The sequence below is a fragment of the Lontra canadensis genome, unplaced genomic scaffold (genome assembly GCF_010015895.1).
Source record: "Lontra canadensis isolate GAN:19392208 unplaced genomic scaffold, GSC_riverotter_1.0 scaffold1, whole genome shotgun sequence".
Lineage (NCBI taxonomy): Eukaryota > Metazoa > Chordata > Mammalia > Carnivora > Mustelidae > Lontra > Lontra canadensis.
The window spans coordinates 53,990,122-54,002,289 of NW_022630995.1; the positions used below are offsets into that span (position 1 = coordinate 53,990,122).

Here is a 12,168-nt window from a genome sequence, read left to right on the forward strand (position 1 = left end):
TCAGTAAATTTTCACAACATAAGATGACACCATTGCCAGAGGAAATAAACCAGTCATTCAGAATTTGAGTTGAATAGATTAGTTCAAATTCATTAGTTTCGGGTACTTTATAGTAACTGAATCACATTCTAAATCCTATACCAGATTTCAGTTTATCCACACATAAAGCGGACTTTTCTTCCTTTGAAAAGATAAACTTACGTTTCTTAAAACCTTTAACCAAATACTACTCTTATGGCAGGGGCGCTGGGTGACTCAGTCGGTTGAGCATCCAACTCTTGATTTCAGCTCAGGTCATCTCAGGATCGTGGGATTGAGCCCTTGCGTGGGGTTCCATGATCAGTGGGGAGTCTGCTTGAGATTCTATCTACCCCTCCCTCTCCCTCCAGGCCTCCCCACCGCTCTCTCTCTCTCTAAAATAAATCTTAAAAAAAAAAAAAAACACACTATGGTAGCTCTCAGAAACATGTCTGTGCCATAACATACTTTCTTCCTTTATCTTGAGAAATTGAAAGGTATGACTGACTACTACTTATTTAGTTAAATATGAGGAAACTTCATGCTCTACATATATAACTTACTTGATACAGTTATGACTGTAGCCTTTCAGAATGTGTCTGAAATCTGTAGACCAGACACTTAACATATGTTAAGTATTCTGAAGAAATAGATAAATGGGTATTAACAAAGGGAGAATCATGACAGAATTACAACCCAAGAAGTAGTATGCAGGATAGGGTAATAGATCTTAGACTCTAAGCTTGCACTTATTAGTTGAATGAACCTGAATGTATCATTTTACTTCTTTGAGCCTCAGTGGTAGTTTTTGGAATTGAATGCAATATTGTCAGGTTTTTAGCGTAGTACCTGGCATGTAGCAACTGCTCTAGAAATGATATTTTCAGACCTATCTTGTTCACACTAAAATTTGTTTCCTGTGATTTGGCTGGCTTACATTAAAGTTTGTTGTCTGTATAACAGAAATGAACTATCCCATATCTCTAGTAATAAGTAAAACAAGTGTGAATTATTACAGCTAGATATATTAAAAAATTTTTGTTATCAGTAATCATTTTTTAAAATATTTTAAAAAGATTTTATGTATTAAAGAGCTCACACGTGAGCTGCAGAGAGGGAGAGAGAGAATCTTAAGCAGACTCGGCGCCAAGCACTGAGCCTGATGGGGGTTGGGGCTTGATCTCAAGACCCCGAGATCATGACCTAAGCCAAAATCAAGAGTTAGCCACATAACTGTCTGAGCTACCCAGGTGCCCCAGTAATCATTAATTTAAGTCACACAGTATAACTGTTTGGATTTCCATGACCCACAAAAGATTTTCGTTTTTTATGCTTCCCAAATGCACATATTCTTGTAAACCTCCATTCACATGCTGGAGAGAGGTTCTACCTTAGGGTGGATGAAATTATAGAAGTACTGAAAACAGACTTATATGTCTAGATGATCATTTCAGGTGACCCTTCCTTGTCCTCATTCACTCCTCAACTACCATCTGTCTAGGTAGCTAGTTTGATAGAAGAGGGCTTAGAGTGAGTACCTCTCTTCCAGTTTTGTCCCCCATTCACCAGAAGACATAGTGTTAAATTAAACCTTTGCATTTGTCTATAGCTCCATATGGTTTTTAACTCCTGTTAAGTGGCTCTCATGAGATCACTTAGAAATATAACGGTAAACAGGATGATATTTCATTTTTTTTAAAGATTTTATTTATTTGACAGAGAGAGATCACAAGTAGAGAGAGAGAGAGGATGAAGCAGGCTCACTGCCTAGCAGAGAGCCCAATGTAGGACTCGATCCCAGGACCCTGAGATCATGACCTGAGCCGAAGGCAGCGCCTTAACCCACTGAGCCACCCAGGCAGCCCGATATTTCATTTTTTTAAGAGGGAGAGAGAGAATCTCAAGCAGGCTTCACACCTAGCACAGAATCCAACGCGGGGCTCAGTCTTACGACCCTGAGATCATGACCTGAGCCAAAATCAAGAGTCAGATGCTTAACTCACTGAGTCCCCCAGACGCCCCTCAACTTCTTTTTTTTAAAGATGAGAAAACGAGAATGAAAGAGGCTACGTTTACTTGTCCAAGGTCATAAGGCTAATGAATGATATTCTCAGAACTAGGACCCAGGTCTTTATGTTCCTTTCCCCAGTTCTTTATACACTGTCATTGAGATTTCAGTAGAATCCTTGGTATGGATATCTAAATCCACTTGATCTGATGGTTTAAATGTGCTGCTTCAACTTTCTAATCATATGTAAGGCAAAGTAGCCATGGAACAAAAGACTGATAAATTTGATGATCTAAAATTTAGAATGGATTCATGACAAAATCACCATAAGCAGATATAAAGACTAATGAACTAGGCCATGTAGGGAGGGGAGTGAGATTGTAAATCACATAGAACAGAAGACCAATCTTAACTACATATCAGTATGAAAATAAGTTGAACAGTCCTCATAAGAGAAATGCAAATTAAACAATGACATACCATTTTAACCTATCATTTTTCCCAAAGATCTTTAAGTTTTATTTTATACATCATTGGCAAGTAAATGAGGAAAGACAGACATGTTCATACATTGTTGGCAAGAGTGTAAAATGGTACATAGTCTGTGAAGGTTATTTTGGTAATATCTATCAAAATTTTAAAAGCACCCTGTGACTCAGTTTATCCTAGATATCAACCCTATAGATTACCAGCCCTATAGATACAGTTAAATATATAGACACATACAAGAATATTCAACTTTCATTTTTAAAACATACAAAACAAAAAGTTTAAAAAGTACATCAAAAAAATTTGAAGGGGCACCTGGCTAGCTTTGTCAGTAGAGGATGGGACTCTTCATCTTGTGATCATGAATTTGAGCCCCATATTGTGTGTAGAGATTACATTTAAAAAAAAAAAGTTGAGGAATATTTATTAATCTTTCACTTGGTACAAATGTGTATGATTATACTACAAATTCCTGACATTAAACCTAACTAGTCAATTTTTTAACTTCTAAATATAAAGGATTATTTGTTAAAAATTCTGCCAGATTGCAAATTCTTTGAAAGCATGCACTGTGTACACTTCCTCATCTTTGTACCTCCAAGGTGCTTTCTAGTGGATACTCAGTGTTAAATAATTTGGTACAGAAAATGGAATTGAAAAGTGCTTTGGTTATTGCTAGATTACTAAGAGATCCAGATTCTTATATTAGTCCACATACATCTGGTTAGAACACTCTGAAAAAGAGAAGTTTATTTTTCTATTTTCCTATACCCTAGTTTCCCCATCTTAAAAAATGGGTGGTTAGGTGGTGTCTAGAAAAGTCCCTTCTAGCTCTGTCATTCTAATGCCTGTTTCTAGCACTTGAAGATAGCTATATTCTTCTACTCTTAGTATTTCATAGATCAGTAGACCCAAACTTTGCATACCAACAACTTTTAAGTGTGTATTTATGAATTAAGTATGTCAGTCCATGTGTTGATACTAACATACAGTTATTTTAAAACTGGAATTTTCTTCCCATGCATGTGTATAGTTCTGTGCACTCCTGGAGTTTGTGTATCCAAATTTGGAGAAAACTCTAGAAAAGCAACTTTAATTTTTAAAATATCTTAAAAAGAACAATGTAGTTATTAAAAAGTATTATTCTGATGAATATACCTTTGTCAAACAGCAAAAATTGGGGTCTGTTTTTTAGCTAAAATTGTTTTTATCACTACTTGTTGCTTCATGCCATCATCTTCTTTTGGCATTAATACTTGATAAGCTATCTTAATAAATATATTTGTATTCTTATAGCTTGCCTTAGAGTTTCTCAGAGTTATACATGGTATATCATGGCAACATGATAGCCATTGATATATGCCATAATAGGTTAAATCTCTCTGGTTTATTGAATGGCACATGAGTCTGTTTTTGAGGTTGCAAGGAAAGATTAGGAAAATGCTACTGAGGTCTGGAGGTAGCTGCCACTTGTAACAAGTTACTTAAATACTACACAGCTGTTTCCTCTTCACTAATAGAAAGAATCCTAGACCTGTGGTTGGAGATAGGTTAGGAATGATGTAATCCAACCAAACTAATCAGTTAAGCATCAAATGAGCTACCATATAGCAAGCTATTAGTTTATAAACATAAGGATTCATATCTGAAAATGTGAATGGAGTATCATAAATATTAAGATTCGGGACTACATGTCCATTACATGTGGACTAGCTACCCTTTGGATTCTCGTTTCTGTTCCTAAAGACTCCCATCAGAGAGCTAGTAGACAAGCATAAGGGAAAGAGGAAGGACCATATTCTGATTCGTTGGGTGACTGTGTAACTTCAGACATATTTGTCCTTGAGTCTGAGACTCACTCTCGTTATTTATCATGAGGATAAGTATACCAACTTTGCTTGGTTGTTAGGAAATTTAAGTGGGATAACACAAGTGAATGTGCCTAGAACATGGTAGACTTTCAAACAAAGCTTAATTCCTTCTTGTCTCAAAGTGGCTCTGATCCTGGTAAGTTAAAGGACAAATGAAAAGGTTTGAATCCTGCCAAGTTCAGTAGGTTAAATGTCCTGAGTATACTAATTTTTTTTTAGTATACTAGTTTTTTGTCCATTGCTATCTGGGTGACATCTTAAGTACCTGGCTATGTGTAATGTATTCAGTTCAGTAAGGAGGCTGGAGCTGAGAAACAGAACAAAACTCCTGTACTTTCAGGGTACTAAAATGCCCTATCTACTCTGGTTAGAGGTCCAAACAATAAAAATGACTGAATTTTCTTTTACAAGGTTGATAATTTCTTTGAAGTTAAAGTAAAACTAAAATGGCTTTACACTTTTTTTCCAGCATGCTACAAATGAAAACTGATGAGAAATTGAATTTGTCCGATGGGAATACAGCAAGTTGCCCTTTGAGCCCCATTAAGATGTGCCTTAATCATCCCATTGAATGGAATCTGAATTTGACAGCAGCATCTCTAGCGAGCTGTACAGTTCATAACCAAAATCTCAAAAGTGAAGAGAAATAGATTGCGGTTCTTCTTGCACTATCCTTATTTTGAACATCAGTATTCTTTCTGCATTTATCATTTGATCTTGAAATATTTCTAGTCCTGTGATGTCTTTATATCAATTCATTAGCATTAGTCATTTTGATTATAATTCTTTGTATGTTTTTTCACGTTTTACACCAGACCATTGTGGAATTTTACAGTACAAATGGATTTTGATGTTTCTCTTTTTAATGGTATTTTGTGAATCTTTTATGCCCTAAGTTTAAATACATAATTGTCCCCGGTTTTATTTCTGTGCACAAAGTTTTAATATATACTGCATTATGTGATTTAGAAAGCTAGTATTGTAAAGATTTGTGATGACCCGACCATGAACAGTTGTATAATAGGTGGATACCAACTACCTCGAAGCGAACTGGTAAAAGGCAAAGGTATCTCTTAGAAGTATATCTCTTTCAAAGTTATATATGTATAGAAAAATGGATCATAGTTTATCATCAAGTAGCATGTTTTCATTCATAGAATTTGAGCTGATCAGTTCTTTCTCTGTACTTTTAAACCTATAAAATCTGTGGGCTGTAAGATCAGTGGCACAATTGCATGTTTACTCTTCAGCAAAGCTGTGCCTCTTGCAGACAAGAATACTATTTGGTGTAAGTTACCAGTTTTGAATGAAAAATGGTAAATGGAATTACATCTATTGATTTTATTGTATTTTAGCCATTTAAGTGTAAAATGTCTTTGAAAATCAGGATAATATTCCTTACCTTTAACGATAATAGTGCAAAAGCATAGCTTCAGCAATGGCTACGTGATTGTGTCTAAAACTTGAATAGTAAGAATACTAAAGGTTTGGTGCTTAAATTTATTTTTCCCATGCCAGAGAAAAAAAGCTTTGGTATGGTGATCCATGGAAATATATAAGAACATGGGTTCTTCCCTTTGGATAGCCTGACTGGGATAAATGGGATTTAGTCTATGGTGTTTCTAAACACTTTTCCTTACACATTCTGTGTAAACTTTAAGTCCTATTTCTTCCTATCCCTCACCCCCAAAAATTATTTTTAAAGTGACAGGGATTTAACAAAATAAGACTTACGTAAGGAATTTGAAGCACAGGAAGACACAGAGCCAACAGAATGAAAAACAATCATCTGTTTTTTATTGTTTTATACCACCACCATATCTGCCTTTTCCTTTTGCTTAATAAGCATTCTTACTTTGTAACTTTCAGGCTCCTTTTATATTTCTGAGTTTTATAAAGCACATATATGTATGTAATATAGCAATTTGGTTCTAAAAAGCACAATGATCTTAATTTAGCTCTATCTTAGAACATTATCTTAAATAAATGGCCTAAATCTTAAAAAGCACAATTATTATTAAAACAGATCCAATGTTAGGGCATTTCTATTCTGGATAATAAAGAGAAAAGGTAATCAGAGGGATAAGAAAACATGTTTTGCTGGGTGTTGCAGACGGAAAGAGGACTGAGTTCATACTCGGTTCCATAAGTGAGGTGAGGCAAGTGCCAATTTGGGAAGAAAAATGAAACTGACAGTGAAGAAACAGTGCTCATAAACTAGTATGTAAAAGACTTCCTGTCATGTTTTTCCCACTAGAATTGTCTTTTATTATCCACAATATTTATTTTGTTATGCCAAAAATGTAGAAAGCAACTCCATAATTAATATGTGTAAGTGGGGGTGCCTGGCTGGCTCAGTCAGTAGAGAGCGTGTGACTCTTGATTTGGGGCATATGTTCAAGCCCCATGTTGGGTGTAAAGATTACTTAAAAAAAAAAAAAAAAAAAAAACACAAAAATTTAAAAAAAAAAACAAAAACCATGTATATTTGAACATCTAACCCAAGAAACACCATCAGAAACATAAGCAAACTAGGACTCTCATATGCAAATATTATAAGAAGAGAAATTATCCATTCGGGTAGCATTACCAAAATGTTTTTAGTGTAAGAATCACAAAATTATCAAAATAACTGTTCAACTTAGATGCTGGGAACTTTGGATTCACTGTAGCAGTCCTCCTCCCCAAAGGTAAGCTCTTTCCTAGCTAGTTTGTGGTACTTCATTTGCCCTTGAGATGTCCCTTTTTAAATGTTCAAAAGTGTTTTCATCTATGTTGGATGTGCCCCATCTAAATCATAAGCTTCTCAAATGCAAGCTACTAGTTAGTTACACTGAGAATCTGTCCAGAACGCTATGATACTAAGTGTGAGAGTTCATACGCATCACCTGAGAAGCCGATTTATGAAGCCGGTTCCTAGGCCCTCCTTAGACCTAGCTGGTTATACCCAGGGGACCACTGCAGGCTTCTGGGGAGCACTCGGACAGGCGCTGTCCTAATGTTTCAGTACAGGCCAAAGTAATGTGGAGTCACATAGCACAAAATCCTACAAAACATCAGGCATTTTCTAATTTTGATACAAGCGTAACTTTATTAAAGCAGAGAACTGAACATAATTTTAAAGGACATTGTTAAAAGGACTTCACCTCCATCATCTCTTCTAACTTATATCTTCATTGAGAAACTGTGCAAGGTTAAGTTTACTTTTTTCTAGTGCTGCTGTTTTGGCTCGTCTTGGCAATCTCATCTTCATTTCTGATTCTGGCTCTGGAATTTCGGGATCACTAAATAGATGTTGAAAATACACCAATTTAAATACAAGCTTTAAAACAAGTTTATTTATCAATAAAACTCTGTTTCTGTCATTTTATCAGTGTGTAATTGATATCCTGATTTTATTAAGTTTAAAACTAAAACCAAAAAAGGACTAACTGGCTGTCTGGCCAGATAGATCATAAAAAACCTAGCTAATTGCTTTTTATTTCTATATGGAACCTGGTATTACAAGGAAAAACAATAAAATTTTGCAATGAAATGATTAAATAGGAACTGCCCAAAATAATTTTGGAGGACAACACAAAGTGAGAAAACATTTTAAGTTCTCTTAATTTAGGCAATAAATTCTTAAAACAGTCTGTAAAAAGCAAGTTTCCTCAAAACATTTTAATCAAAACTTAAAAGTTATATACTGAAAATACACACATTACGATTTTACCAATAGATGAACTCGGGCAACTATAAAGTTTCAACTTACAACAGTGGCTTAATTCGTAGAATCTAAAAATAAACACTATGCCACAAGTATATACAATTTACCATGATAGATTAATCCTGCTTATAAATGTCAAGAACCGAAATCTAAATCCTCAGAGTTTGCTAATTCAAGATCGAAGGAGTCCTACACACAATCTTATAGTTAGAGGCATACATCGAAATATAAACCGAAAGAACATATTAAACATGATCACCTAGGACTAAGGGCCATCCCAGTAAGAAAAGCATACAAGCCATAGGAGGTCAAATGCTCTTGATAATGGAATTCTAGACAATATATATATCCAAGACCTTGCTATTTGCAGTTATCACTGAGTATCTTGTTACATATTGAGATTCTCTCTTTCACAGTGGAAGCAAACTACAATTTCTTTTCTACTCCTAGACAAAAAAAAACAAAAAACAAAAAACATTTTCTAGATGTATATGGTATACCTTTCAGAGTCAACCTCCATAGTCTGACGCCTCCTGTTCATCCTAGCTGAAGCTGTCACTTTTCTCCGTCCTTCAAGACAGTATAAAATTCATTATGAAAATTTATTCTCAGTTGCTTAGTGTTTCTATTTTCTGGGCTACCCAAATCCTTCATTTTCCCTCTGCAACACATTTCTTCCTAGTTACCAGCCATTTATTAATTACTTTTGTAAACTTGAATAATAGGCAAAGGAAAATATGGAAATCAAATCATAGGGAGGCAAATTTTAGTTAAATATGTATGGGAGAAAGGAGAATATGAAAAACATGCTATGTAAAGAGAAGTACTTCTATTATGGCCATAGCACATAACCTACAGAGAAACTAATGAAAATTAAGGGGAGAAAAGTAGGGTAAGCCCATCAGCAGGTCCGAGAGAGAGAGAACTTTAATGTAAGGTAATGGCTTCTTATAAAATATTCCATCGTATATATGGCCAATTCAAATGTGTTATAAAACATTTTTCAGTATAAAAACTAGATCTTCTAACAAAATGCTGAAGAGTGCAAAAATTCTACTTGCTAGAAACTTCCAAAGTTAAGAAGACAAAGTTTAGCAAACCATGATGCTCCTCATTTATGTATAAGAATCGGATCAAATTTCTCCATATGAACATTGGGTTGAAATTTATATATCCTATTTATTATTCATGTGAAACTTACTGTTTTTCTCCAAAACCTTACATAATTGCTTATAATGCAGCTAGCCCCAAGAAAACATCCAACAATATGGGACTAATTTGGAACAATATCCAACAGTAAGCATGTAAATAAGTGATTGGCTACAAAAATATTATGGCCAGATTCCATTCAGAAAAAATTAAATCTGCATAGGAAAGGGCCTCAAAATTGTTTTTTAAGAATTAAAATAATGGTTGGCTCGTGGGTGGGATGATTTGCGTTCTTTATATTAGTTTGCTTGCATGTATTTTCTGATTCTTCTGTAATAAGCATGAACTGCTTTTGTAATAATAATAAAACAATAAAAAGTTGTTGAATTTCAGATTTTTTTTCCAAGTGATCCCCTAATAGTCAACATTTACTTTATTCCAACAAATCCCTTATTGTTGGATACTCCTTGGGAAAGAAATGATGTTGAGAAATTATAAAATAAAATGGGAAAAAGGAAAACAGAAGCCCAGATAAGTACTACAGGGATAAAAGGTTTTCAAAAGTGCTTAATCATACAAAGGACAGAATACAATAACTGAAAATATAAAATCATCATTGATTTTCTAATAAAAGAATCTTAATTTAATCCAAATAGTCCTTGGCAATATGATACATTGCATCATATCTCTTTAAATCAAAAGCACTTGGAGCAACACTGGTATTAGAATCTGAGACACAAAGCAAAACCTAGTATCAGCTGAAAGAACTGAAAATAAAGGATACCTGACACATTTAAAATCTTTATCAACAAGGAAACTTGCAAAGTGAATATTTCATTGGAAAACAGAACTTAAAAGTTTTATTATAAAGATCCATACACTACCTCTGTTAGTCTTTTGCTGAGTGGATTTTGATGCTCGGGTTGCTTTTACATCCCTGAGAGGAGTTTTATATGCTTCTTTACTTTTTTCTGTTAAAGGAAATAATACAGTTCTTCATTAAATATTTTAAACGGTCTTTCCAAGTCAATTTTTCATAAAACAGATATGACAAACCAGTACCATTAGCAGCTACTGAAAATGATCATAAATCAGCATTCCAAAAAATGTGAATATTGGAAAGCAAAGGAAACCTAAGACAGTATGCATGGTCATATGGTGAAAAACATACACATTAAAAAAAAGCTATGAAAGTAAAATAAACACTTATCAGTAATATACTTCCTAAGGGAATTAATTAGAAACATTTTTCCTTCATTTCTGAAATCCAGCCACGTTAGAGGAGAAAAAAAGTGGCTCTAGAGACGAAAAGGACAGAATCTTACAAATACTCAGGTTAATATGTTATTACCATCTTCAATTTGAAAAGCAGTCATAGTCATGTTGGCATCCTGTGCCGCTACCACTTGGCCATCATATTCTTTATTTCCTTTTTCTAACTGAATCTTGATTTTCTCCAGAGCTCTCAGACATGTCCTATCTTTTACTTGCTATAACAAAAAACATAATTAATGGTTTTTAATTAATTTAATTTAATCCTTAACTTTTTTCAAAAAAGCTATATATGGATATCAAGATGTTTAAAAACATTAAAAAACTCCTCTATCAAATTTACAAAGAAAATATTTACTTCAAATGAGCAGACACAATTTGGCAACATATGTATAATTTACTACCACCACATTTAACACAACCACATAAATTCTACTTTAATAAAAAATTTGTACATAATAATTTACACATAGAGTAATTACAAACTACTTTACCTCCAGAATTTCATTCAACAAAACCAAAAGATCTTGAGCAAGGTTGCTACTGAGTTCTAAAGAACCCAAGGCTTTTGTATAGACCCGAATTTCTGGTGAACATGGACATGTTAAGATCTCATTGCAAATTTTTATAGCCAGATTGTCATGAACTGATAAGGCCTAGAAAATCAAGAGAAAAAAGTTTTATAAACTGGAAATGGTATTACAATATAGTTCCTACACATCTAACAAATATTTCCAACTAATTATCTTGCAATAATCCCAAATGCAAAATGTCTAAAACCAAATTTAACATATTCCTCCCAAACTGAACTCTCGCTCTTCTTATAGAGGATGCTGTGGTACAGAGTCCAGAACCACGCCCTTCATGAATGAAGCATTCATCCACCAGCTACTTTGAGTTCTGGAGGCTAAAAATTCTCAGGTGCAGAACTGATCCAGGCTGAAGACTGTGGTGCCTGCCACATTAGTCCACATTCAATGGCTGGAAGATATGCAGGTGCAACAGGCCAGCCTTGTCTCCATCTGGACAACTTAAAGGACCCAGTTCTGGAACTTCCTGTGGCATGAGCTGGGGGTTTAAGACTGCATGACAGCTCAAGTTCTTCCTCTACCCCAACCTACTTCCTCACTCCTCCAGGATATCAATCAGGAGGAAACTCTGCAATCAAGAGATGTCAACAGCTCCTTGGAAGTCTTCTGTAACCCATACTCAAGACCTTAGTGTTATCTTGGTTGGACTCCATCTTCCTTGCCTCCCTAAGTTCCTTCTTCATGTCTTTAACACCCATATTTTTCTTTTCCACATCACCATCTACTATTCTTTTCTTTCTACTTTCTATTGCTCTTATCCTTTCTCTGTAAGTTTTTATCTCTTAATTATATAGGTTTCCAGCTGCCCTCTTAATAGTCACTATTCTTCTCACCGGTTCACCTCATATAATGATACTGGCCACCAAACTGAGCTTCTCCATAGGTAACTTTCATCCCATTAGCCTTTCAGTATATACCCTATTACAGCAAATACAGCCAACTCCAAATTCCCTACCTTAATGTTCTGCCTTCAACAGGGCCATTCTGGCTCTTTAGCCAGAGTGGGTTCTTCCATAGTCCCCTGTATGACTTGGATAACCAGCTACATTTAATCACTTTTAC

General features: G+C 34.8%; 2 protein-coding genes across 13 annotated transcripts in view; one reads left to right on the top strand and one right to left on the bottom strand.

Annotated features, from left to right (window-relative positions):
* Positions 1 to 5,243, top strand: part of LCORL (ligand dependent nuclear receptor corepressor like) — a 156,960-nt gene extending 151,717 nt beyond the window's left edge. For 7 of the 12 annotated variants that reach the window (XM_032854326.1, XM_032854303.1, XM_032854276.1 and 4 more), the window contains one exon: positions 4,856 to 4,947. Coding sequence is in view for 4 of the 12 variants with exons in the window: in XM_032854352.1 (XP_032710243.1) it covers positions 4,856 to 5,036 (181 nt within the window). In the remaining 8 variants the exon portion in view is untranslated. Of the gene's footprint in view, positions 1 to 4,855 lie in introns of all 12 variants that reach the window. The other 5 variants (XM_032854293.1, XM_032854398.1, XM_032854352.1 and 2 more) reach the window with 3 other exon arrangements.
* Positions 5,244 to 7,390: 2,147 nt separating this feature from the next.
* NCAPG (non-SMC condensin I complex subunit G) overlaps positions 7,391 to 12,168 on the bottom strand; it is a 52,101-nt gene continuing 47,323 nt past the window's right edge. The window contains exons 17-21 of the mRNA XM_032854450.1: positions 11,011 to 11,172; positions 10,596 to 10,734; positions 10,129 to 10,215; positions 8,596 to 8,665; positions 7,391 to 7,670 (exon numbers count right to left, since the gene is read on the bottom strand). Coding sequence (XP_032710341.1) covers positions 7,547 to 7,670; positions 8,596 to 8,665; positions 10,129 to 10,215; positions 10,596 to 10,734; positions 11,011 to 11,172 — 582 coding nt within the window. The 3' untranslated portion in view covers positions 7,391 to 7,546. The remainder of the gene's footprint in view (positions 7,671 to 8,595; positions 8,666 to 10,128; positions 10,216 to 10,595; positions 10,735 to 11,010; positions 11,173 to 12,168) is intronic.